This window comes from Diadema antillarum, unplaced genomic scaffold, assembly GCF_040938485.1.
Source record: "Diadema antillarum isolate AM-2024a unplaced genomic scaffold, OU_Dant_1.0 scf00000060, whole genome shotgun sequence".
NCBI classification, from domain to species: Eukaryota; Metazoa; Echinodermata; class Echinoidea; order Diadematoida; family Diadematidae; genus Diadema; species Diadema antillarum.
Genome location: NW_027270949.1, coordinates 2,891,669 through 2,919,113, shown reverse-complemented (window position 1 = coordinate 2,919,113; position 27,445 = coordinate 2,891,669). Strand labels below are relative to the sequence as shown.

Below are 27,445 nucleotides of genomic sequence, written 5' to 3'. Positions count from 1 at the left end.
TCAGCCGGACCACTTGTATTTCATCTTCATCTTGAGAATGGTCAGCGTGAGGGCGTTATAAGCGATGACCTGTCCTGAGATCAAGAGGAAATCCATTGTGTAGTCCGACTGTGGGAAAAAGAAAGATAATCATGGTGTGAGAACATCATAAAAGAGAATAATAACGATAATGACTTGTCTAATGAATATGAAACTACATAATATTTTGAATGCTGGCCATCTTTGCAGTTTCGACGAAATATTGTTTATACATAAACATGGAACCAAATTTACTGATATATTGCGTGTAGATATCTTCTTAAGGTTGCAGCCTTATATACACAATTGTCAATCTCATGTATTGCTTCATATACACAGATATCTTCTTGTGGTTGTAGCCTTGTATACACACTTTTCTTTTTGTTGGTATACTTTTGTTGGTGTTCTGTGAATATCTCCTCCGTGTGTAGGAGTATGCAGATTTCAACGATTTGGATATTTCTATCTCTTTCTCGTATATATATATATATATATATACATATATATGTATATATATATATATATATATATATATGCAGTCAAGTCAGTCGCTGACTATCTATCCAAAAAAAAGTATCAACAGCTAAAAATAGATACAGGCATTTAAACTTAAAATGAAAAAAAAAATCCAACACGATTCCCTATATATTTTTATTCCAACACAATACATCAACGCGAAAATCGGTTGATGCGTGATTTCCTTTCAACATGAGATTGTAAAGATCCTATGAGCACCGTTTTCTTTCCCTTTCAACCCTGAAACTATACTCGTCATAACGTATGAAATGACTTATCAAAAACATAATCTCGTCAGCTTGACTCAAAGGTTAAAAATGTGCTACTATACTAGTTCCTGCATTGATATTGTGCAAAAAAAAAAAAAAATCGCAAGAACAAAGCCACGCATACGATTGATAAGTTTATAAGTTTTCGAATCCAAAGAAAATATACTAATGATGAATTACATAAGCAGAGTCGAAGGAGGTAATAACGTGCCCTTTTAGAGGTCGAAAAATTATACCTGGACAGCCAATTTGAAATGAACGGTTAAGAGTGGAACACGTGATATACAATAATTATCTTTTAATCACCACTCTAGATTTGTTAACGCGGCTTTTTCATCTTGTCTTTCGTTTAGTTTGTATGTCTGTTCTATGCTCAGTCGATTGTTTCTCATACTGTTTCTCATGAAGCAATAGTCCTCGTCAAGCGTCTATTATGATGATGGTCTCCAGTATTTCTGCTTTATTTAGAGTTACTAATTTGTCCTTTGAACGGCAGGAACTCGGGATCCTAATATCTTTGCGTATATGCATGAATATCGCCTGCTCGTATTCACTTTTCATCTTAATGGAATGATATATAATAAGGATATTTCAATCAATCATTTATCTGTTTCAGCTGTTAGATTTGAACAACATTGTACTCAGTTAACTTGTTTAATTAACTTTGTATTACGTTTATGTATGAAAAAGACATTCAGAAATAAAATCAATCAATCAAGAAAAAAAAAAAAAAAAACGAGTTGCTTCACTCTTAAAACATCCGAGTCAGAACTGACCCGGAACTGGGTCCGTTGGGGTCACACACCGTTCCGGGTCAGAAATGACAAGGAATGGGGTCAGATATGACCCATTCAGAGTCATGAATTGGGTCAGGGTGATCCCATTCCGGGGTCTTCATGACCAAATTCCAAGTCATTTTTAACCCGAAACGGTGTGTGACCTCAACGGACCCAGTTCTGGGTCAGTTCTGACTCGGATGTTTTAAGAGTGTTGTTTCGTGTTGTTGGTAGGGATGAGGGTGGTGGTGGTTGGGGGGGGGGGGGGGGGGGTTACGTACCACTGAGAAGCCATATGTCTCCATGACGGCCTGTCCATTGGGCAGACAAGATTCGGGTTGGGACCATTCACAAGCTGTAGAAAAAATCGTTCAAAGAAAGGGTTAGAAACTTGCCAATTAAAGAGAAAATGAGCGTGTTTATACAGAGAAGCAAAATACGCGCTCATGCCGGCTCATGCCGGCTCATGCCGGCTCATGCCGGCTCATGCGAGAGGACCTCTCGAATTTTGCTCTGTATAAACACGGCGTATGCCGGCATACGCCGCCAAATGCAGGCTCATGCGAGAGGTTCCGTCCGCCACCTTTTGAGGTGGCCGATGCGAGAGGAGCCTCGCGTATTTTGCTGTATGTTTATACAGACGACCGAAATTCGAGAGGTAACCGGAAAGCGTGTATTTTAATATCTGTCATGATCGATATCAATCGATCGCTGCAGAATCAGTCCCATTCTTTCATTTTTGTTTGCGCCATTATTTTCGTTGTTTATTTTTTCAATTGATCATTTGGCCGGGTGGTTGTCAAGAGGAACGTTACAAGAATGACCTTCGAGCTTGGTGGTCCTGATGACTTGGCCGGCGCCATCTTGATTTTGATTTTTTTTTTCTTTTTTTCCCATCATGCAATAAACTGCACTGCGAACGTGACCTATGCTTGACCCCAAAATTCGAGAGGTCCGGTTCAGCTGAGGTCCGCTCGCATCGGCTCGCATGAGCCGGTATTTTGACTTCTGTATAAACACGAGAAAGAAGCGCTCATGTGGGAGGTAAAATACCGGCTCATGCGCGCCGATGCGAGAGGCTCCTGTATAAACACGCACAATGATAACTAGCGACACTTATCAGAGGCGGCGGAACTTTTACGGACAAAACCTTAAAGAGAGTAATGGGTTCTGTTTTGATTTCTTTTCGTCATTATTGCTATTTTTTTCTATGTTAATTTTGAAGGCCTAAAAGGAGGGTTGAATGCTGCACCCCCCTCCCGTTCTGACACTCCTTTCGGTGATGACAACCAAATAAATCAATGTTGCAAGCAGTGGCGGATCCAGAGGGGGGGGGGGGGCGCAAGAGGCGCACGCCCCCCTTTAAATCGCTAAAAACAAAAGAAATAAAAAGAAAAATGAAATGAAACCCGGAAGTGGCACCAGAAATATTAGTTACGCCCCCCCCCCCCCCTTACAGAATTCCTGGATCCGCCCCTGGCAAGTAACAAAAAAAACAAAGAACAGAATAGGAGCTCAAGGCAGAATGTTTATGTGTTAAATATCTTTATCTGGCTGCTCAAGTGTCACTTCACATCATTGTGTGTTGATCGGTACATTCTCATTGTAAACATGGTATTTTGATCTACCATAGTACATACTCGGAATGCTGCCTGCAGATCCTTATCTATATCAGTTAAAAATCAAGGTGTTTCGCAACAGTTACTATTTCGGCTCACATAATTGCACATGCACTCTGGAAACACTGTGAAAAGGTGCTGGAGAATAGGTCATTCTATGGAATGCATACAAAATAAAACCATTTTCCCCAAGCCATTCTTCCAAATCACAAGAGCGTTTATTTCTCTCATTTCTTCTTTTGCTATATATTTCACTTTATGTTGGTTTGTCAAACTATAATTCATCTAGCATGTTTAGCCTGCTAGATTGCTAGTTTTATGATCTCTTTAAACCTGCATTGTAATATTGGACCTTCGGATATCTCCCATTCATTTGCATGCTTCAATTCCATTCCATCGTTACGACTCGATGACGTCACAACATTGTGTACCTACCTATGCTCTTCACGTGCACCCATTGGTTGATGTTAAGAAGCTCGTACGACCAGGGCACCCAATCGATGTAGAGGATCGGAAGGAGGTATGTGGCAATCGATCTTTTATCATCAATGAAAAGGGAAAAACATTCCAAATAAAAACATCATATTGACGATTTCATGAGAAAGACCTACTAGATTCTTCTGCTTCTTCTTCTGCTTCTTCTCCTTCTTCTTCTTCGTGATTATCTTATTCTCTCCCTTCTCTTTTTTATCCTCCTTCTTTATAATCATCTTCGGGTTGGTTTTTTCACCTTCTTCTTTAACTTTATATCCTTTTTTCTTACTTTTCTTCGTCCTCCTCCTCTTTTAGGAGCGGACAAAAACGGTCAGAAATAATGTGCATCATAGTTACGGCACAGCGTCGTGTAGAATAAACCAACGTAATTATAGGTGCCATGAAGTCCTTTCATCTAAAGTTTGCGCACAAATTTATTAGTCGAGCAGCCGGGAGCAGTGTTTACAGTTCTTGCCATTATCAAATGCTCTTTCCGACACCGTGCTGATGTAACCGACCTGTGCATACTACAATTATAATCATATTAGATAGGGCACGAATTTCTCAATTTAGCTACGTACTGTTATGTACTGTAAGATATGAAATAGACCTAGTAAATCAATCAACGCAATTGAAGGCCGGGAAATTGAGATTGACATATTGACTTCTCTAGCTATAGCAGACTTCCAATTTGACTTGCTGTCAGTGTGATTTTTCCTGTTACGGTAAGATCAACATGAGCATATAGATTAGGGTCCTAAAACTGTAACCGTCTATACAACAGCACCCCCTCAAAAAAATAATAACAACAACAACAACAACAAAACAAAAACCCAAGAAACTATGACGTAGTCATTTAGAAGAATAAGGAGAAGAGACAGGTCAGTAAAGATAGGTCGGGTTATTGCGTCACGAGACTCGCTCGGAAAAATGTGATGTTCATTTTTAACAGGATTTCTTTTTTTCAAGGGACGAAAGCATGAAGAGGCAAACAGCAACCACTACTGAGTTGAGTATCGTTAAAAAATGGAGGTATCTTGATATTTTCCATGATCAGCAGGACCGACATGGTGGCTTACCTCGGGTTGATGTAGAATCCACCAAGAACATTCATGACGAAGATCTGAGGGGCCGTCAGGGTCACGCTACGCCCTGGCTTCTCCCATAGGGCCGACTGCATGGCAACTGGGAAAGGTGAGAGACATCAACCAATATAATTAATTCAGAATCTGTTGATAACATTATACTGGAAGAAAGGTGGAATGAGTACGCTCTTTGCGAAATCACATTAAATAAAAGTGATAATAATAACAGCAACAATAATAATTATACTACTTATAATAATAACGATAATGATAATGATAATGATAAAAACGTTCATCGTCATAATCATAATAGTTATGTATGATATACTGCAAACATGCGGGCGCCTTAATGTAATCAACCATTATCATCAGCTTCACCCTTCATCATTTAACCAAAATTACTATTGTTTTCACTACCATTACCATTGCAAATGTTGTTTGTATCAATAAGAGTGGCAGTTTTAGAAGTAGTTATATTAATTATCGTGATTATCATCATTATGATTTGTACATTATGCTTTCGGTTGAGAGGCTTTCAAGACACCCAAGAACCAAGAAACCAAGGAGGAACCAGAAAATATAGGACCTTGGAACCAAGGAACAATGGCAAGGAAACCAGTAATGTGGAGACCCATGGGACCAAAGGACACGGAAACCAGTAAAAAATGAGGCCCAGGGACAAAGGGACCAAGGGACCCAGGAAACCAGTAACCCGGAGACCAAGGGGCCCAGGAAACCAGTTACCTGGTACCCAGGGAAACAGGAACCCAGGAACCCGGAGACCCAGGAACCAAGGGACCCATGAACCCGGAGACCCACGGACACAGTGACCCGCGGACTCAGAAACCCACGAACCCATCAGGGACTCAGGAAACCGGTATAATCCCGGAGAACCAAAGGACCAAAGGACTGCCCAATGTAGATTTTCAACTAATTTTAAACGTAGGAGTTTACAATACAGGGGATGTAAAGTGTGGAATGATCTCCCAGATAATATCAAGATAATGAGTTTTAGTAATTTCAGGTTTCATTTGAAACAGCAGCAGTTGTAGTTTGATATCCACTGCATTATATATCATATTACATCATATCAATTATGATAACGTTTCCTATTATGTTACGCGATGAGTTCTATTGACATTTCTTTCATATCAATCTCTTGTAAATGTCTGTATTTTCTTTTATTCATATGCTGTTATATGTAAATATACTTTTCTCTTTCTTCGTGATTTTTTCCTCTTTTTTTGTTCTTATTTCAATCATTGCTTTACGCTGTTACTGAATCTTGTATACATGCACTAACTTGCAGAATAACAGCCGATGGCTGAGCAAGTTTCCTTTTAATTGCCGTGTTGAAATAAAATGAAAATGAAATGAAATGAAGATACACAGGAGACTACTTACCGAACCCGACGTTGACCAAATAGGAGAGGAGGAGAATACCGAGGCAGATGAAGAAGGTGTCAGCACGGGGCTCCAGCCCGCCCACGAAGTAGACCGACGTCACAGATAGGGCCATCAGCGTGATGCCCAGTGAACACTAACCAGGTGAGCAGAGGTCAAATAAAAATGATAAAGAGATTATTGATCATGTGACAGATTTCTATTCATTCGAGACTGCCCGAGTCAGATTTAGCTTTGTGACAAAGACATAATTGTCGAATAGTCTTGAATAAAACTGAAAAATTCTGCGTTAATGTGATCTGCCAATTCGTGCTATAATACATAATAATGATATAATGATTGTTTTATACAAAACGTCTTGGACAATTAACATCACACTATCACCAACTTACAGAGCAGAAAATGCTAACGCTTTATTCATTTGCGTTTTTCTTCTTTCATAAGAAATTACAATACCAAAGGTATGCTTGTCTTTTGGCTTCTTTGGTTCTCAGTTTCTAATTTCAATGTAATTTGCAGCCCAAATGTTATTTCAAGTCGTCTGAGGACCAAACCTTTCGTCAAAACCAGTTCGTATTATGCCCAAAGTTTTCATAAAATTTCTTTTAAAAAAATCAAAGTTTATACCTATTGTTTGTTTGTTTGTTTGTTCATTTTCCATCTGAGAAGATGGCTGGATAGCCCATATTCAGCTACGTTAAGCTGGTCTTCCATGGGGTCCAGTTAGATTTGAGGTGGGACCACTTCACCGGGTTAAACACCCTGCTCTTTACGATGAATGAATGAAGCGGGATCTTTTACGTGCATGAGTTGTTACTCTCTCATACACGGGACCTCCATCTTATGTCCTATCCGAGGGACATTGTCACGACGTGCTTCCTGAATAGGAAGGATACCTGACAGTGAATGATTTGATTTGCCTGCCTACCTGAGAGATAAGCGTGGCGAAGTAGTAGGCACTGATGCAGTACATGCCATCCAGGTGTTCGCGAATCATCAACGGGAGCTCTCCGGGTAAAACCTGCCACGGAAAACGGGAAAACTAGTCTGTCATCCAAGCCTTTGCATAACTGTCACCATAATAATATAATAGAGGAGATCGAGATCTGTAACATGATATAAATAACTCAATAGCCCCTCCCCCACCCCATCCCTCCCCCCCCCCCCCAAAAAAAGAGATGATGATAAAAGCGATAAAGTTTCCCTCATTCTCAGCCTGCATATTATGTTTTTATTTCTACACACTTTCCCAGTCACTGTAACACAGGCGTGTTAAAAGCAACCACGCCAGTGCCATATGGCATAAGAGTATCGCCATTAATGTGTAAGCAAGGCACAAGTATTTTATTGTTTTTTCTTCTTCTTATGTACTATGATGCATAGTCAAACCTGCAAGAGAGTGTTACAATGTGTATTCAGTTGTTACAAAGATATCATGTGATTAATCAAATCAAAACCAATATATTCGGATCAGTTGCATGTATGAAAACAGCATGGGTAATATCCCAAAATTATGAAACTGAAAATGCTCATTTACTGGTCTTAAAATCTGCAAGTAGAAAAAAGCAATATCTTTTTGTGAGATGAAATTCTTAAAGAAAAATGTGATGGCATAAGGGTTGTCATCACTCAGTACTGGCTCTAAGGAATAACATGAGATGTTTTTCTCTCTCTCTCTCATTTCAGCAAGTAATAAATGTCCTGTGTGATCTTGTATAAAGGCAAGGAAAACGCAGCGTTTATGGGTATCTTGCGTTACTCAAAACATGTATGAATGAAAAGACAAGCCCACCTTCATATGCATGTGGATTGAGTGAATGCACCAAGAACACATCAGTGAACATTTAACCCTAACTTTAATACTTGGGCTATTTTGTGAGCTTAAAGTCCGGGGGGGGGGGCATTATGGGTTGTGCTGTTAAATTTCAATAAATTGCTTTATTTTATTGTATATGAATTAATTATGTTAATTTATGCATAAAATTAGAATTTGGCTGGAAATCATTAAATAAAGCTCCCAAACTTCAATTTTTTTTTTCGCTTGAGGACTTTTTGGTGTATTCTAATTCAATTTAGGTAAAAAAAGAATTGGTATCAATTTTAATTTCTTATGTATTTCTTTATTTTTTTACTTTTTGTTTTCGTTGTTTTTCAACGGGAGTCATTGGCAACACTATTTCAATGATAAGAAACATAAGATTAATTGTTTTTAATCACTAAAAGTAAAAATAATGATACAATTACGAATTTCAGATAGAAACCTGATTTTCATTGGTTTTGTACACAAAATCACGTTTTTGAGCAATTTTCAGTGTGACATGCACTTACATAATGTTGCGTAACTTCGAAACCGCGTACCCGGACGTCGCAAATTTGGTCTTAAAAGTTGCGCAAGGCTTCAAGGTAAATTATCATGAATTGCCATGTGGATGCGTTCTCGCGTTGCGGAGATGTCGCGCGAAGCGTCGAGGGGGGGGGGGCATTATGGCCCCATCCCCAGGTAAGTTAGGGCTAAGGAAAATGGACAATCCGTTCAAAAGTTATGAATTTTTACAGTATCTGTGCAGTCACTTCTGGATGAGAAGACTACTACAATGTACGATGTCACATGCGGATAGTGATATAAGGGAAATAAAAGAGATTTTCACAAAAATTTACTTTTTGAAAAAAGTGCACATTTCCTCGATTTGTCACTGACGTATTGTTAAGGATAAAATTATTCCCCTGCCTTCTGAAAGAGGCAAGTTACGTGTGTGCTTTTTATTAGGCGAGAAAAATGAAATTATGTTGATTTTTATTCTTCCTGTTTTCTTTATATTGTTGTGCACATGTGACATCAAAAGTTTTGGTACTCTTCTCATCCAGCAGTGACTGAACAGAAAATTAAAGAATTCACAACTTTTGCATCCATTGTCGGATTTTCCTCAAACTCTCACTGATGTGTTCTACTAATATTGCTGCTTTCACTCAGTCCACAAGCCTGTGAAGATGGACGTGTCCTGTAAAAAAGACGGACTTGTTAATCCTTGGAACCCTAATTCCTATAATATAACTGGACTCTTGAGGATGAGAGAGTTAACTTACCACGAGCATACGAGCGGCATTGACGAAGGTGAAATTGGCGCAGAAGAAATAGAGCAGACCACGAACAGCGGTTATTCGAGTTTGGTCGTAGGTGGCGGTCGGGTTCCAGAATATCAACCCCATTATTAGACACATGAACTGTATGGGATGGTGAGAGAGATCATTTCATAAAAACCTACGGGTACCAAGTAAAGTATCGCCTACAGATACCAGGTAACCTATCTAAATAGATGAACTTATATAATCAAACTTATCAAAATATGAAACCATGATGTACTTTTTGTGATGCATATAAACGAGGCATTTGTGGGACTTCTTGTTACTCCGAAGGTTCGTCAATCCGAAAATGAAATGACGTTCGTCGATCCAAAAACAAAGGGAAGGTGCCTCGGATTATAAAACATTGGGATAAACGAAAAAACTTTCGGGATAACGAATCTTCGGAATATCGAACTGTAACCCTCCCGTCATAGACTATAATTTGTTCTATTTGAGAATTATTTAAGAATTGTCAAGGGGAGACAAAGAGAGAGTGAGGGGAGGGAATACAACAAGGAAAGAAAAATGGAATAAAGATAAGTCAATGGTTATTACCAAGTAAAGATCACGAGTTATTGAAGGTAATGTTTTGCCAGAAGAAACATGAAACGTCTGTGTCTTTTTTTATTAGAACATTAAAAAGTATTATTTCCATCCACATTACGTACACTAAGCATGTTATGATGCCCTGCACTTAGCATGTATCGGTAACTATGTATAATTTTGCGTTTATGCGCTTACTTTGCCGTTTCAGGAGTACTTTACAATTGAAGGGGTCGGTGCAATATATTGCTAACCCACACAATAGTCATTTCGAGATCATCGCTGTTGAATGTTTGGAAAGTCCATACATTGTACATTAATAAAACATGAATTATTGGTTGAATTAAAATATGATATTTTCACGGAGGTTAGAGTGAAGGATAAGGATTATGAAAATGCATGTAACTCAATTTTGACAAAAGTGTGGGTCAGCACTATATTGCACCGACCCCTTCAATTAGACTCATAAATAACGGGGGGCCTAACGATCATTTCGATTAGGATACATTGTTGCTGGTAAAGTAATTCGAGTACTACAGGCTTCGTTGATATAAACAAAAGGTGTGCGTACACGTATTTCTGCTTGTGCGCGTTGAATTTTCGAGTGACTTAAAAAGCGATGCCGTATAACCACTAATGATAATGAATACTTAGCCTGCTGCAGTGGGCTGATGTAGCTCAATGGATGAGATAAAGGATCCTCAATTATTGACTCTGCCAAATCTGCGGTTCGACATTGTTTGTTCATTTTCCATCTAAGATTGCTGGATAGCCCATCAGCTACGTTTAGCTGGTCGTCCATGGGGTCCAGTTGGATGTGAGGTGGGACCACTTCACCGGGTTAAACACCCTGCTCTTTGCGATGAATGAATGAAGCGGGATCTTTTACGTGCATGAGTTGTTACTCTCTCATACACGGGACCTCCATTTAATGTCCTATCAGAGGGACAGAGTGTTTGCCTCTTGTTAGAGGGGACGGTATGCTTACACACAACATTGCGCAGTCCAGACTCGGGTTCGAACCCGGGCCGCGTGATCGTGAGGCAGACGCGCTACCGACTGAGCCAACTCACCGCCCTAACAAGCAGTGGCACCGGCCATAGCAATCCCTAGCAAGCAGTGGCACCGGCCATTTAATTGGGCGCGGTGTTCGTCCTCACTACCAAGTCCTTTGAATGGGACTCAGTCCTAGGTGTTGACACGTCATTCACTTCTGCGACAATATCTCTGCTGTTATTTTCTCCAAGCATTTAAAGGGTGAGGATTAGGGTTGTGATAATAATGATTTTAGGTGTAGTTTGATGTGAGGATTAGGGTAATGTTTATGGGTAGAAATTATTTTTTTGCTTAGGGTGCATATATTTCATGGGAGCAATTGTCGCAGAAGCAAATATCATGGGACCGTCCTCGGTACATTAGGGAGCTTTAGATTTTAGACGCGCGGACGTTCAAAGGGAAAAAAAAAAACATGATCTGAGCGTGCGCAGTATAATGACCCGCGCTACTGCGCACGCTCAGATCATGTTTTTTTTTTCCCCTTTGAACTGCCGCGCGTCTAAAATCTAAAGCTCCCTATTATCATGAGTGCAGCTTACTTTTGAGCATTTGACATTATAGCTTCCCCAGTGATTATCCTGCATGAAATACATCAAAAATACTACTACTACTACTACTACTACTACCACTACAACTACTATTAATAATAATAATAATAATATTGATAATGATAATAATGATAATAATAATAATAATAATAATGATAGTGATTATTATTATTATTATTATTATTATTATTATTATTATTATTATTATCATTATTATTATCATTACTATTATGACAAGAGGAAGAAGAAAAAGAAGTAGGAGAATGAAAATGAAAATGATAAAGATAATGATGATGACTTACGGCCACAAACAAGGCTCTCGTTTTTAGCAGAGCAGGATTCCTCCGGAAATAGATCAGCCCTCGCCTGATTATTAGCCGTGATTGAGTAAACCATCCCGCCTGATATCTAAAATGAAATCAAGGACAAGTCTTACTTGATAAATCGCTTTAATCTGTTTGATAGCATGATGCAACTGCAAGTGAATTATAAGAAGATAAATCTGAATATAATGTATGTTAATTATAAGCCCTTTAGTAAGCAACAAAAAAAAAAATTATTTTTGAGTTTCAGGAAAAGTAGTGGTAACATTGAAAAGCTATACCCTTGAAAATTAAGACGTTATCATTATAACTTGTATCATTAGTCGAAACAACAAAGAACTAAAAATTAATGATACGGAACAAATTAAAGATTCAGAAGCAGCAGAGATGGCTCATGGCGAGAAACAATTAATGGAAAGTCAAGTTTGGTGAAGCAAAATATGCAGTACATAAGAAGATAGAGCTTAAAGCCATCCGATATTATTGAGTAATTAGACAGCATTATATCGGAATCATGCAGCAGTGTTATTGACCATTTTTGCCTTTCTATTAGAACTATAAAAAAAAAGAAGCAAGCATTTGCGTCTATTGATTGCTTACCCCATTTCTTGTTCCTCAGAGATGAAATCCTGAAAAATAAGACAGAGAAAAGGGCAATACGTATGAATGAGTATTCGTCAGAGATTTTAGGAGTAAAATGATGGTTTAATTGCACGCTCTAACACAATTGCAAATTACAGTGCCAGCGAATCCTTACTCCGTACTCTATTTCAATTAGAGAACATAAAATAGACATGAAATAATCTATGATGTAATATCCAATAATTTCATTACTTTTTGTTTTACATATCATCACACTTCATTAATTTGATGAATCCTCGATTCTGATTGGTCAACGTGTAGTCGTTAGTTTTCGCTATATTGCCCGGAAGTCGGCTGGCGGGTTTTCAAGCTGCACGTAAATATATCTTGCGTGCATATTCATATTTGCGCATTGTAAAATGGACAACGTCATTTTAAGGTCTTAATTTAGGATGCCGCATATAAAACAAATATCGACTGCTTCATTTCAGATAACGGTTAAAACTATTTGCCCGAGATGCACAGCACTTGTTGCCCCAAAGCAGTAGATATTATTGCGTACTTTCGCTCGATAGTTCTTTATGACGTCATACAAATCTGACAAATCTAATTACAGACCTATTGCTGTAGTGTGTCACATTGCCAAAATAATTGAGAAGGTAGTAAACTCCCAATTTTTATCTTATCTTCGGAAACATAATTTTATTACGATGACGTTATGACGTCATACAAATCTGACAAATCTAATTACAGACCTATTGCTGTAGTGTGTCACATTGCCAAAATAATTGAGAAGGTAGTAAACTCCCAATTTTTATCTTATCTTCGGAAACATAATTTTATTACGATTGATCAGCATGCATTTTTAATTAATCATTCCACAAATACTTGCATTCATCAAGTAGCAGATGATTGGTACGAAGCGTTCAATGACCATGAAATGGTAGCAGCATGTTTTCTAGACATATCAAAATGTTTCGATTGTATTGACCATGATCTTCTATTATTCAAACTGTCTAAATATGGAGTTTCGGATATTGAATTGAAATGGTTTTTAAATTACCTATCGGGTCGAAAACAAGTAGTTTTTTGCAATGGTGTTTTATCAAGTATGAGAGAAATGAAAATAGGTATCCCCCAAGGGAGTACACTTGGCCCCACTATGTTTCTTGTATTCATTAATGATATTATCACAAGTTTGAAATCAGCTCGCTGTTGTATTTTTGCTGATGATGTTGTATTGTACGTTTCCCACAAAAATCTTGATCACGTTACTGTTACATTACAAAATAGTTTAGATGAATTATGCAAGTGGTATGAAAATAATAGATTAAAAATTAATGTTGATAAGACTAAAGTTATGCTTTTGAAATCTTCTTCGTCTGAAAAGCTTAATATATCAATTGAAAATCATCAGATTGAACAAGTTAAAAGTATAAGATATTTGGGTATTGAAGTCGACGAGAACCTGTCGTGGAAACAGCATGTCAACAAACTTTGTAAATCTCTTTCATTTAAGATTCATTCTCTTGGTATATTACGTAAATTTCTGAATGCTCAATTGCTGAATATCCTTTACAAAACGATCATTCAGTCTTGTACTGATTATTGTTGCTCTGTATGGGGAAATTGTTGTGTTGGCTATAAATCCGGACTTGTTCGATTGCAAAAGAGAGCAGCCCGTTTTGTTACCGGGAATTTTGACTTTCTTACTACTCATGGTTTAGATTTAGTGAAAGAGCTTTTCTGGCAGTCTTTTGAACAAAGACGGGATTATTTCTTGGCTACTTTGATGTTCAAGTGTATTCATGGTCTTGCCCCTAATCGACTTTGTCAAGACATTGAAATGGTGTTTGATCGACATGAACTGAACACTCGCTATGCAAATTCTTTAAAAGTGACGGTTCCAAAACCAAATCTGGAATGTTTTAAAAGATCTTTTAGATATGCAGGTGCACAAGTCTGGAACAATTTATCTGAAGATTTACAAAATGCTCAGTCGTTAACCAGTTTTAAAGTGTTATATAAAAAGAAATATTTTAATCTGTTGCCCAAACAAATTAGTGTTCTTAACTGACCATTCGGTGAATAGTCAGCTTACTGACTGTTACATTTAACTATCTCTGTATGGTCAGAAATATATATAATTTGACCATTTTTCTTTGACTGATTATATTTTTTGTGCGCGTAGTATTGTTTTGATTTGTTATTATTCTCTATGTAAACATCTCAGCTACAGGGAATTATTCTTTTTGATTCTTGTTTTTAATTTATATGCCTTATTTATAGCATTAATCATTGTTTGGTGATTATTTGAAAGGTTTCCCCTCTTTTTCAGTGAGTAACCTGTACTTATTACTGTATGTTGTGAGTGTGTGCCTGCATTGTAATGGTTATACTGTGCCGTAGTATGTTTTTCCATTTCAACTTTTTTTTTATGTAATGTGACTGATGTGCATGTATGTGTGTTCTGAATTTTATGTATCAATTTGTGTGTGTGTGTTTGTGTGTGTGTATGTGTGTGTGTGTTATGTCTGTGTATGCGTATGTGTGTTGTGTGTGTATGTGTGTGTGTGTTATGTCTGTGTATGCGTATGTGTGTTGTGTGTGTGTGTGTGTGTGTGTCTGTGTTGTGTCTGTGTGTGTGTGCGTATGTGTGTGTGTGTTGTGTGTGTGTGTGTGTGTACATGAGTGCTTGTACGTGTGTTGTGTGTAGGTATGTGTGGTATTTTTTATCTCAACTGAAAAAGAGTTTCCCCTTTCAAGTGCAAAAATGTTTGATTTGTTTTTAATTGTAAATTAATAAAATGAAATTTTTTTTATTATGTATTAAATTCGCATTTTCCTTATTCTGATGAAACTGTAGCTGATTTGGAACTTTTTCAGTATGTATCTGTATATATCGTAAATGATTTTATATAACATTTGTATCTCAGGACCTTGATGAAAATCAGTACATTTGCTGATCATGTAATCCTGAATAAAGATGTTTTAATAAATAAATAAATAAATAAATAAAATACAACAGATTATTAGTACCCCCTTTACGCGTACTCACTTCCACAACTGCATTCTTCTCCAGCTCAATAGCTAGACGGTGCCGCGCCTTCTCGGTATACGTGGACTTTGTGTATTCATCCGCTATCCGCTGTATGGTGAGATAAGAAAAAACAAAATAAAAACGTGATGGATTGAATATGTTACTTCACACTAAATAACGGAGTATATGCCTTGTACTCCACGAGGCCCTTTGGCTAAGATCATGTGTTTATTATAGAGTGTATTCCTATGCGATGGCCTTGGTACCATGGATGCGACATTACATGGATGATGTCGGGCGGGGCAGGGAACATTATATAGATGATGACTGGCGGGGGAGGGAAAATACCGAATGTTCCACCCGAAGGGTTTGTAATGCTATTGAGGGAGGTTATAAGTCCCGAGACGAAGTCGAGGGACTTTTAGCCTCCGAAATAGCATTTCAAACCCTGAGGGTGGAATGTTTGGTACATCTTCCCGACAACAAAAGTCATCATCTGTTACAGATATTAGGGAGCTTTAGATTTTAGACGCGCGGACGTTCAAAGGGAAAAAAACATGGTCTGAGCGTGCGCAGAAGCGCGCGTCAACTTGACGTGCGCTTCTGCGCACGCTCAGACCATGTTTTTTTTACCTTTGAACGTCCGCGCGTCTAAAATCTAAAGCTCCCTAGAACAATGTTGAATATCCCAAATACGTCAACGTCAACCACCAGCACAACGCACTCGATCGCTCGCTCGCGTGTTGCAGAACCAAATTTACTGTGCGCGCGCTGTCCTAGGCCTTCTGTCATTTGTTACGTGAAAATGTTTTCCCATGAGAGAACATTACAAAAATGTTCGCCCATGGGCAAACATAACGAATGTGTCTCCATCACGTGACTGTGTTTAGTCAATCAATAACCGGTATTTGACTAACCCATTTAATATTACAGAATGATACGCCCAAAGCGATTGCAAAACCTTTCATGGTAATTCATATGGGGGGATTAGAGGATGATTGTGCCATTCTACAATATCAGCAATCAAAGTCACCATTTTGTTATATACTCTGAGCTTTAACACGTTTCTCAAAGTAGGCCCATTCTTGGCAAAGCTAATTGTCCGGCAATGGCAGATGATTACTATTTGACTCTGCAAGATAATTTATGTGATTGACCCAAAGTACACTCCTACAGTCCACATTATACAGTTTGTGATTTCGAAGGTCCGTTATTTCGGATCAACAAACCTCATATTCGTGTAAATAGAATTCACGAGAATTCAGAATAACGAATCTCATTTCAATATTAATTTTGATGAGCAAACCACAGGAATAACGAACCATCGACAGCTGGTCGAAATTACGCCACAAACGTTCGGATAAACAAACCTTATTTTCTTTTCAGATTAACGAACCTTTGGAATAACGACATCACCTAGTCTGACTTCCACCTACCCTAATGCGTTCAAGGCAGCCCTTTTCTTGGCCGGGAACAACAGCGAGTAGAGCAATGAAGTAGTCGGCAGGAGAAAACTCATCCGGACATGGGTACCCTATCCCCGAGAAGTACGAGAGAGCATCGGGCTGCGGCCCGAAGTACGAGATGGTCCCGTCTGCTAGAAGCAACAGCCTGGAAGCAGAAAAATCAAAAGGACGTTTATGTTCAACGTTGCTGGGTTCTATTTTATGTATAAAAAGGGCATTCAGAGAATAGCCAAAATCTAGAAACTGAAATCATCAAAATATAGAATACGGAATTGAATCTGCATTATCACAACAACAACAACAACAAAATCATATTTTAGAATGTGTTCATATTGTTTGCAGGCAACAGTACTGTATTTGACTGTTGTTTTATGCTGCCTCAAAGTCACGCATGTAAAGAAACACTTACACAGACAAACATACATACAAACCTGTCTGTAGCGGCCACCCCAAGTAAACGAAAAAAAATGTCTGTTATAAACAGGTGACCAATACAGGGTGTCATAACACTGCTCTTTTCTCGTTTGTTTGTTTGTTTTTTGGGGGATTTTTTTTTTTTTAGTGGCCGTATATTACCGATGGCTGTTGCCTTAGTGGTCGCTATAAGGCAAGTTTGACTGCACATAGGCACAAACTCGTCAAACATTTATTAAAGGCAAATTGATGGATGACAATTTTTTTTTCTGACTATGATGTTTTAATTTTAAAAGAGAGAGGGAGAGAAAAAAAAATAACTTTCGGGATTTCATGTTGGCGTGTTAATATGCTGACCCCCATTGGTCAACCCTAGCATCATCTTCCTGGTCAAGAGTCACGTACTGGTCAAACAAGTTGAAGACGTCAGCCGAAGGTTGGTGAATGGTACAGATGATGTTGTATCCCTGGCTCGCTAGATCTCTCAGGTTCTTGACCAGTAGGGCGGCCATGTAGGAATCCAGTCCCGTGGTTGGCTCGTCCAGAAACAGCAACCTTGGTTCAGCGAACAGCTTCCGGGTGAGAGGTGTTACGACAAGAATATTATCAAATTTTGTGTAATGACACTAATTCCTTCCGATCTATGTAGTATGATATAAAAATTCGTATATTAATGTAGCATGTTATAAAGATTCGTACATCAATAATAATACCATGATTACTGCCAGCAACTTTCTCTGTTTTACAATCTTGTTATTCTTTTCAGCTGCTTTTGGCACTATACAATTGAAGAGTTTGTTCGCAAAAACCGATAAGTCCACTTTTTGAAGATTTTGAAGTATGGTCTCTGTCATAAAGTACAAGTACTTTTAAATGATATATTGGTCACTACATACAAAGGTACATTTTTGAAGTTATGGTCAAAAGAAGCAAAATTTTTCTTATTATTCTCTTTATTTTTCTTGACCTTCAATCGCAAATATCTCCATTTGGCAAATATGGACTTATCGGTTTTTGCGAACAAACTCTTCAATTATTGCTCGCAATTACCGGTTATGCTTGATCATTCATAATGATGGTGATAATAATGTTGATGTCTATTACAAGAAGACACATTAAGTTGATGGAAGGATAATTTTAAGTCTCCTGTTGCTATTTGATTCTCCTTTTCGAAACAAATGGATCTTTTTTTTTCATGTACGAGGACGTTTAGGTATCCCAATCAAAAGAACAATTACATTTTCTGTTTATTCTTAATAATCATATCTGCCTTAAGTTATATATTCCTCTTTATCTATAAATCTATCTCTCCTCTATCTCTCCCTTACTTTGAATGTCTTTCTATCTATCTATCTATCTATTCATCTATCTATTTATATGAATATATAATACATAATGTGTCTGTCTGTTTATCATTTTGTCTATTTGAGTCAGTCTCTCATCCGTCATGTCCGTCTGTTTATCTGTCTATCTATCTATCTACCTGCCTATATATATATATATATATATATATATATCTTCTACTCCCAGTGTTAACAGGTTATAGGAAGATGGAGAGAGTATGATTCGGTGATACCTTGGTTGCCACGGAAACCCGCTTCCTCTCTCCTCCTGACACGGACTGCTTCCCTCGGATCGTTGTGTCCGCGCATTTCCGTAACGAGAACTAAATATGAATCAATACAACAAAACAGGAGGTATAACATGGTTAGAACAGGTTTACAGTAAGAATAGCAATGTTGATTGACATATATGTCAAACGTGTATCTCGATGAGAAATCAATGTAATCTCATGAAATCACTAAGGTATACGTATAAATGATTCATTTTCTTTTGGCAAGATGGAGTAATTACGCACAGATCAAAGTAGACACAACTTCCTTAACTAGAAAAGAAAACAGGGAATTATTGCATCTTAAATTTTGTAATCAATTGTTTTACGCACAGCTCCATAAACACAGCAACGAAAGTGTAATCATTCCGCACCAGTATATTTCTATTATATCTAATGCGAGTTATGTCGCTCGCGTAATTTGTAATCAAAAGGCTATCTTCAGTTTGGATAATGCACACATGCAAATGCTCTCATTGCGGCAAAAAACAATATAGATGGTTTTGAAAAAGTCCGAGTGAAATATTAAAAGAAAACGAAAATATCTGTGACAAGTAATAGATATTGATTTATCACTATAATCAATCAAAAACAAAACAATATTGATGAGATATATTACAACAATGGCAGGTCAATATTCAGACTACCTTACCTTGACATAACTATTAAGTATCGTATATATGTGGCATGAAGCTTCCAACAAGGTTTTCATTGCCCTCATTTTTAAACTGTTTTAACTCAGCAAGCTGTATTAATTTTTAACTGATCACGCAGCAGCAGTGTTACAATCTTGCTGAATCGTGAACGCATCTCATGTGTTCAATCTTTACTTTGACTAAGACTCACCTCTTCAAGTATCTCGTCGACTTTGGCTAGTTTTGCTTCTTGTGGTAGATGTTTCGACATCGTCAGAGTAGCCTGATGGAACGAACAATGGTTGTGTAATTTTTGATACAGGAGAAATTGTCGCTTCGAGCAACCGATTAGGCGCCATTTCTGAAATATATACTAAGAATCAAAATAAACGGAATACGCTTTGTTTTGCTTATCATTTTCAATTCAGTCATGGTCCGTTTGTATTTACATTCGTGATACAATGGTTGACGAATTGATATCTATAACATACAGCACCATTTTTGAAAAAAAAAAGGAACGAAAACACTTTGTTTAATGGACAACATTATATTCAAAGTAATTGTTGGGTCAGAATAATGTTCATACGCAATAGTTATGACGTCCATTGATGGTTAGTTTAATTGTTGACTTGGTTGTAAGTCTTGTATACAAGACGTAAATAACTATACTAATGACTTGACTTTGTATTTTGCCTTCTGCCATAAGTTTAACGAAATTTCATTTCACAACATCTATTCGACTTTCAAAGCTGTTAATTTACCGCCAGTTAGATATGGTTACCATGGTTACGGTAGACATACTTACACAAAATGTAAGATATTCCCGGACGGTCAGTTCACTCGGTAGTATATCATGTTGTTGCACGTATCCAATCAGCTTGCTCGTTGACCTCCCGTACTCGTCTATGGGAATGCCGTTCAAATACACGTTACCTTTGACCTCCAAGCCGGCCAGGCCTCGCTGGTTCAGAACGTTTAACAACGTTGTCTTACCAGCTCCGCTGCCAAAATTGATACAAGAGAGAGAGAAAATGCTCACCAAAACAACGACCACGAGAGCAATGGCAATGAAAACGACAACGAAGAGGATATTGACAACGGCAATAAATACTGATCCAGATGATAATTGAAACAACCCCGAGCTTGAAGAAACAAAATTTGTAGTAATACTTCAGACTTTTGTGATAGAGACTATAGTGGCAAGTTTATATTCTCCTAAACCTCTTTCTCAAAGACAAGGTTGTAAACAATATTTATAGCGCTCCATTTTCTTCCTTACAATGCCTCGTCGTTTGCTCTGGAAACGCCTTGTTCAAAAGTTTGATGTTCCTTTTTTCCATTCAATACAAGATCGACTTTTGTGAAGCATTACTATCCATTTTAATCTTTTTTTTTTCTTTTCTTTTCCAGGACATTGCAATGATACGTTGTATTCGTTGCCATCATAACATTGAGAAACCTGTCGAGATTTATGAAGACCAGCTTCTGTCCCAGTATCTTACCTGCTTCCCATCAGCGCCGTGAGTGTACCCGGATCAGCAACACCGCTTACTGCGAGCGAAGTATGAAATGGAAAATTATGAGGAAGATTATAAAGACGGTTATGAATAAGGAAAGTAATACATACTACATACACACAAACAAACATACATACGTATATAGAGATAGATACATACATACAACATACAAACAAACTCACATTCGCATATTCATACATAATTATAATATACATACACACATTTGGTTGTATACTAGTACATTTGTATTATCCATGTGGGTGTATCTGCATAATATTGTGTGAGTGTAAGACTTGTGTAACCTTTTTCTTGCTAATGTAAGAATCTGGTTGTTTGGCTATGGAAACGTGAAAAGGACAAGATTCAAGTAAATAGATCACAAGTGGTCTTTTTTCCACGTAAAAATTGTGTTATGTCAAACTATAGGTTGTCTATATTTTGAGAACAGGAAAAATCTTTCATTGTCATTCGCAAAACATTTAAAAGTCTTTATTCGCATCGTTAAACACATAAAACATGTTACATCAGCAAGCATTGCAGTGAAGTGAACACGCACACACACATACACAAACGCAAGGACACACACACACATCTTTGCGTGCAGTTTAAGCATTATTATAAAACTTTTGCAGATGCATGGTTATGCCGTGTTAACACAGCTTATGGGGTTAAACTCCTCTTTTGACTTTTCCTTCTTTGCCATCTTTAGTATCTCATGATTCCGCAATTTTTTCCCCAAAATTACGTAACGAGCGGGTCGCATTGAAACATGACTCAGCGTTCCTCCATATTCCAGTGTCAAGGAATGTACAGGTAGGTATAGTCTAGGATCAAGTCCTGCGAGAAAAAAAGGCTTGTTGTGTGAATATACCATCGGTATGCACGTATAACACGTGGTGACGTATCGAGAAAAACATGGTAGGCCTATATACACACGCATGACATGGCATTTTCGGAAGATGCTGGTACCGCCATACACACGTCGGTGGCTGGCGCGCTCTCACGCTACTCGAGCGATTACATTCGACCCACAAAGGATACGCACATCCTGCGGATGTCACTGGTCGAGGTCGCTTTGAATCTATTGTGTTAAAACCAGTCGTGTCGAAATCGGGTCGTGTGAATTTACCGTCGCATGCTTAACTACACATTAAAGGTTTTACATTCCTTTAAGAGATGACCATGTTGTTAGTTCTCTTTTCCTTGACTTTCTTTCATTCGTTTTTTTCTTTCTGACTATATACCATCATATCTTTATATCATCATCAGCCGCATATAAAATACAAAATTTGAGCGCAAAATGCTATGATCGATGATGAAGGATCTTGAAGTTTTCGTTTTAGCCTGGGGGAGGATTCCCACTGAAAATATGCCATGAAATTCTTCTTGCCTTAATTTGTCCAGCATTTTTGGAGGATGACAATTTGATATATAAATGACGTCATGAAATAGAACGAAAGCTGTCCAAGCATGCCAAGAATCTAGTCATTCAAAGTAATTATCCTGTCAGTATCGTTTGTGAAACGCATCTAGACGATTTCGTTGAAAAATGTGAAGAAACCCGTCTTTTTAATGATTACTCGGTGTACCCACAACTAACTTGCAGAAGTTTCTATATCAAAGCAACGGTTCTATGTGGAATGATAGATTGAAAAATAATAGATAAAACTTCATGATCTAAGATTACAGCGACCCAACTCCTTGCCAAGGAAATCATGGCCATAGGGACCTATACTGGAGACGGATGGCCTTGTAATCTCAATGATAACATGTCAGTGATACGTCACACTTTTTGCGTTTTGAAGCTTCCAGTAATTTACGTCTAACTAAAGTATCTCGAAAACACATTAACCTTGCATGTGTTTGATAAGTGATGTATGCGAGTGTATATAAGTATAACAGCTTCACATGGCCTGACCTTTGCCTTAAAGGGAAGGTAAACCCAAAGAGCAATGTGGATTGAGTGAAAGCAGCAACATTAGTAGAACACATAAACGAAAGTTTGAGGAAAATCGGACAATCGATGCAAAAGTTATGAATTTTTAAAGTTTTGGCGTTGGAACCGCTGGATGAGGAGACTACTAGAGGATATGACGTATGAGTGGACAACAATACAAAGAAAATATAAAGGAAATTCAACAAAAATTCATTTTTCTAGAATTATGAAAGAACAGTGGACCAACCGCTTTCAGAAAGCAGGGGGAATAATTGCTACCCTTAACATATGTCAATATCAAATTGATGGAATTTGTACTTTTCATGAAAAATGGATTTTTGTAGTATTTTCTTTATATTTTCTTGGTATTGTTGTCCACTCATACGTCATAACCTCTAGAAGTCTCCTCATCCAGCGGTTCCAACACCAAAACTTTAAAAATTCATAACATTTGCATCGATTGTCCGATTTTCTTCAAACTTTCACTGATGTGTTCTACTAATGTTGCTGCTTTCACTCAATCCACATTGTTCTTGGGGTTTATCTTCCCTTTAAGATTGAAAAGCAATGTTGCAAACCGCCGCCAATTATTCAACAAAGATTCAAATAAACGTGTAGGCTTAGGCGTAGAATCATGGATTTTCTTCTCCCCTTTTTATCTCAATTTTCCTATAAGCAGAGTGCAATTCGGGAAAACGCTTCGCTCCAGACTATATGACTTGGAGACCTGACAATCTAATCTTGACTGATACTAAACATGCTAAAATCGTGGTGATATTCGTTATTCCATAGCTTCGTTAATCCAAAAATGAAGTAGGGTTATATTAGTTATTCCGAAAGTTCGTTATTCCGAAACATGTTACAAGTTTCCTTTACGCAGAGGTTCGTTAATCCGAAAATGAAAAAGGGTTTGCTAATTCTACCATTATTGGCGTTATTTCAAAGAATCGTCATTCCGAAGGTTCGTTAATCCAAAAATGAAAAGGGTTCGTTATTCCAAAGGTTTAATTTGAAGTCGAAATAAAGTTCGTTATCCATTGGGTTCGTTAATCCAAAAATGAAGAAAAGAAAAAGTATATGAGGAGGAAATATGGCATACGGAGGAGGAGGAGAAATACTATTTTTGTCAGCAACATAATTACAAATTACGACTGTATTCTATTTCGTCAACAAGTATGTACATCGTGTGTATTTTTCTGTAACAGTACCTGCGTGTGTGTGTGCGTGTTTTCATTCAATTTTCACTGCGTAACATCCTACTACTTTTTTTGTTAAACTACAGCGTTGCATTTTGTCACTATAGATAAAGTTTATTTAATTTTCAGAATTACGAACCTCATTTCATATTTGGATTAACGAATCTTCGGAAACACAAACCTCACTTCATTTCGGAATAATGAACAGTAACGAAAACAAAGCAAAAAAAAAATCGCACAAATACGTTGACACTTAGGGTATCTCCTGTCATTCTATGGATAAGTTTAATGATAAAGGACAAACAACATGAGAACCCATTGGTTGTGCATGAAATGCATGCAAAATACAAACATATACAGGCATACACACACATACATACATCTATTATTATGTATTATGTATACATACAAACACATAGGGAGCCTACCCACCCAGACATACATAAACATGCCTCCATATGCATACATGCATACATACATGCATACATGCATACATACATACAAACATACATACCCACGTATGTTCACACACACGTCGATGAGATGTCAAGACAGAACGACAGCAATCACTAAACCAGTAAGTCACTAGTTTTCCATTCCTCATCGTGCAGTTACGTTAAATGAAAATCAATAGTACTGATAGGACCTATGTATTAGAATAATAGCCTGTATGAATAAGTACATAATAGAGACTCGTAATAATAGCTATATTGCATGTGGTGACATGACGTTAGCAGGTACAGTAGTATAAATTGAAAATTGACTGGCTGCAGACGAGGAAAGAATGAAAATTTGTACATTCATGTAAACCAAAGTGTAATATAACTCACCATAATTTTGTCTAGTTTATTGTTGTAATTTAACACTATTGACAGTCCCTCCGAGTGCTCCGACAATTTTTACCTCAGCCGCGTTTTTTTTATTGGCCAGGTGCTTTTTAATGCCCCTCCTCATCTCCACCAGTCAATACCTTCCAGCTTTCTTTTTCTCCTAACTTCTCTCTATGACATGATCTTTTTACCTTTCATCTACGTTTCATCATAACTTACAGGGGAGATGGGAGGGATGGGGAGGGGGATGAGAAGTTAAACAGATATCTAGGAACTGAGGGAGTGTGCAACTAGGGTTTGGTAGGGTATTTTTAGACAGCTTACGTGTGTGTGTGTGTGTGTGTGTGTGTGAATGTATGCGGGTATTCATGTGTGTGTGTGTGAGTGTGAGTGCGCACATGGTGTATGTGTAACTTCGTGCGGGAGTTTGTGTATATATTCTCTTATATAAATTACAGATTTTTTATTCAAATCATTCAAGACACTGTCCGTTCAATGCTTTTGTTTGTCTGTTTGTATACCACTATTATAATACGTGCAATATAATATTATGTTGTCTGCTCTTTTTTCCTTTTCCTTTGTTATGCCAGTGGAAGACGAATTTCTGTATTCTAACAGACAATAAAGTTCCTTGTATCCTTGTATGCACGTGCGTAGGGAAAGTATAATCTCTAGGGGAACATTAAACTCCCGCTAGGAGGCTAAACGTGTTGCACCTCTTATAAGAGTTTTATAGCGAAATGAGCTAAGCGTCATTTTCAAACATTTCAAAGTAAGTCCATTATCAGATGGAGCAAAATTAAACCTTTCCAGTAATACCTCACTTTTAACAAAACAAGGAATATTCTAGAAATTTTGATTAAAAATATGTTTCTGTATTTTCTTATTATTTTCTTTGCTTTTAGCAGCTTTAGTCACAAATATCTCAATTTGGCAAGAATGGATTCAGCTCGAAAAAATGTGATAAAACTTCGTATAATTACACATCACAATCACAGATCATGCATGTCGTTAGAAGCAGACAGACAGATTGACAAGGAAATAGACATATTGGACATTTCGTACCTCCTTTCAGAATACGTTTCACCTCAGGTGGTCTCTCTCCCTTGAGGCGTCCGAGACAGCTCCGGGAGGGGTAGTGGTTCACATTGATGTTTTCCCACGAAAGCGTCAGCTGTAGATTGGGCGGCACAGTGATCGACGAGGCGAAGCGCGGTCGATGATGTCCATTCGTCATGGGTGCGGCCCCGTTGACGAGTGGTACCAAGGGCACCTCCTCTATGCCCCGGTTCATGGTGTATTTTGGCGTCGCAGCCCAGTAATGACCAGAATATCTCTCCTTCTCGAGAAACAATGATGGATAAAATTTTCCCTTAACTTAATCACACCTTCTATGCCAATCCAACATGGAGCATTGGGCCGCCGATACAGTGCCGCCGATCAAGCAACGTGGTATGTCTGGCTTTGAGCGCTTTTCAAAATGGCGTCAAATTAGGATGAACTATAAGAGTGATATTCCATCCATAGCGGTGTTCAAAAACAGATATTGCCGCTCAAAGAATAAAAAGGTAGCATGTTGGTGAGTTACCCTTCCAAAGTGTTACCCCGACTCAATGTATGGGGACATGGGTTTGCTCCGTGATGGGGGAAAAATCAGTATGGCGCGATTTTCTCTTAGAAGTAATTAATGCTAGTCAACGGTGGTGCATACTTGGAGAGCGTCTTATGGAATGGGATCGGATGTAAGAATGCTGACCCGTGTCTCGAAAAAGATAGTACCCGCATAATTATCATTTACCTAAAATGAATTACTGTACTCTTGTACAATCATATGGGACGATTTATGCTGGTACATGGTTTACACGTGTAATAAGAATGCTGGGCATAGATACTCATAAGGAACTTCAAACAAGCGGTTTATCGAATACGTGTTAAAAGGTTACACGGCACCACATTCATGACTGCCGTATAGGGCCTATTCTGAATTCCGGGAGTGAATAATGAGAGTCAAATCAGACACACAAAATTGTTGGAGTTCCTTAAATCAAACTTGAACCTAAAATGTGAAAGTTATATGTAATTTCAGAGATTCCCATGTAATTCACAAAATTCACAAATTAGTGATTTGAATCCAACCATGTGCTCATAATCATTGGCAGATGTAATCTTACCGCATTTCAAGTCTTTGTTTTTAATGAACACAATCATATCTTCACTATATACCTACATTATCATCATAACTATAGTAGTCTTATAACTAAACAACGTTTCCTTTTAGGAAAAGAGAGTTTGCGGTTACTAGATCATCGACTAAAATCAGGATTTTGCTATTGAAATTGATGTGTGTGTGGGTGGGTGTGTGTGCCAGCCAATGAGAAGCGTGTGGCGTCATAACATCCTTGCTTTTTCCACCTTCCCTGTATTCGGTGAAAACAAACGAAACTTAGAAATTCCATTAGTTTC

At 37.9% G+C, this 27,445-nt stretch overlaps 1 protein-coding gene across 1 annotated transcript; it reads right to left on the bottom strand.

The window, feature by feature from the left end:
- LOC139716077 (protein white-like) lies at positions 1–26,276 on the bottom strand. The gene is made up of 17 exons (XM_071627630.1): positions 26,048–26,276; positions 21,006–21,054; positions 20,309–20,504; positions 19,715–19,786; positions 18,833–18,922; positions 17,662–17,828; positions 16,813–16,987; positions 15,395–15,484; positions 12,355–12,383; positions 11,734–11,839; positions 9,246–9,383; positions 7,090–7,182; positions 6,162–6,297; positions 4,752–4,857; positions 3,634–3,734; positions 1,861–1,934; positions 1–108 (listed from the first exon to the last, which is right to left on the bottom strand). The coding sequence occupies exons 1-17, from the start codon at positions 26,274–26,276 to the stop codon at positions 1–3; spliced, it is 1,959 nt and encodes a 652-aa protein (XP_071483731.1).
- Positions 26,277–27,445: the final 1,169 nt, after the last annotated feature.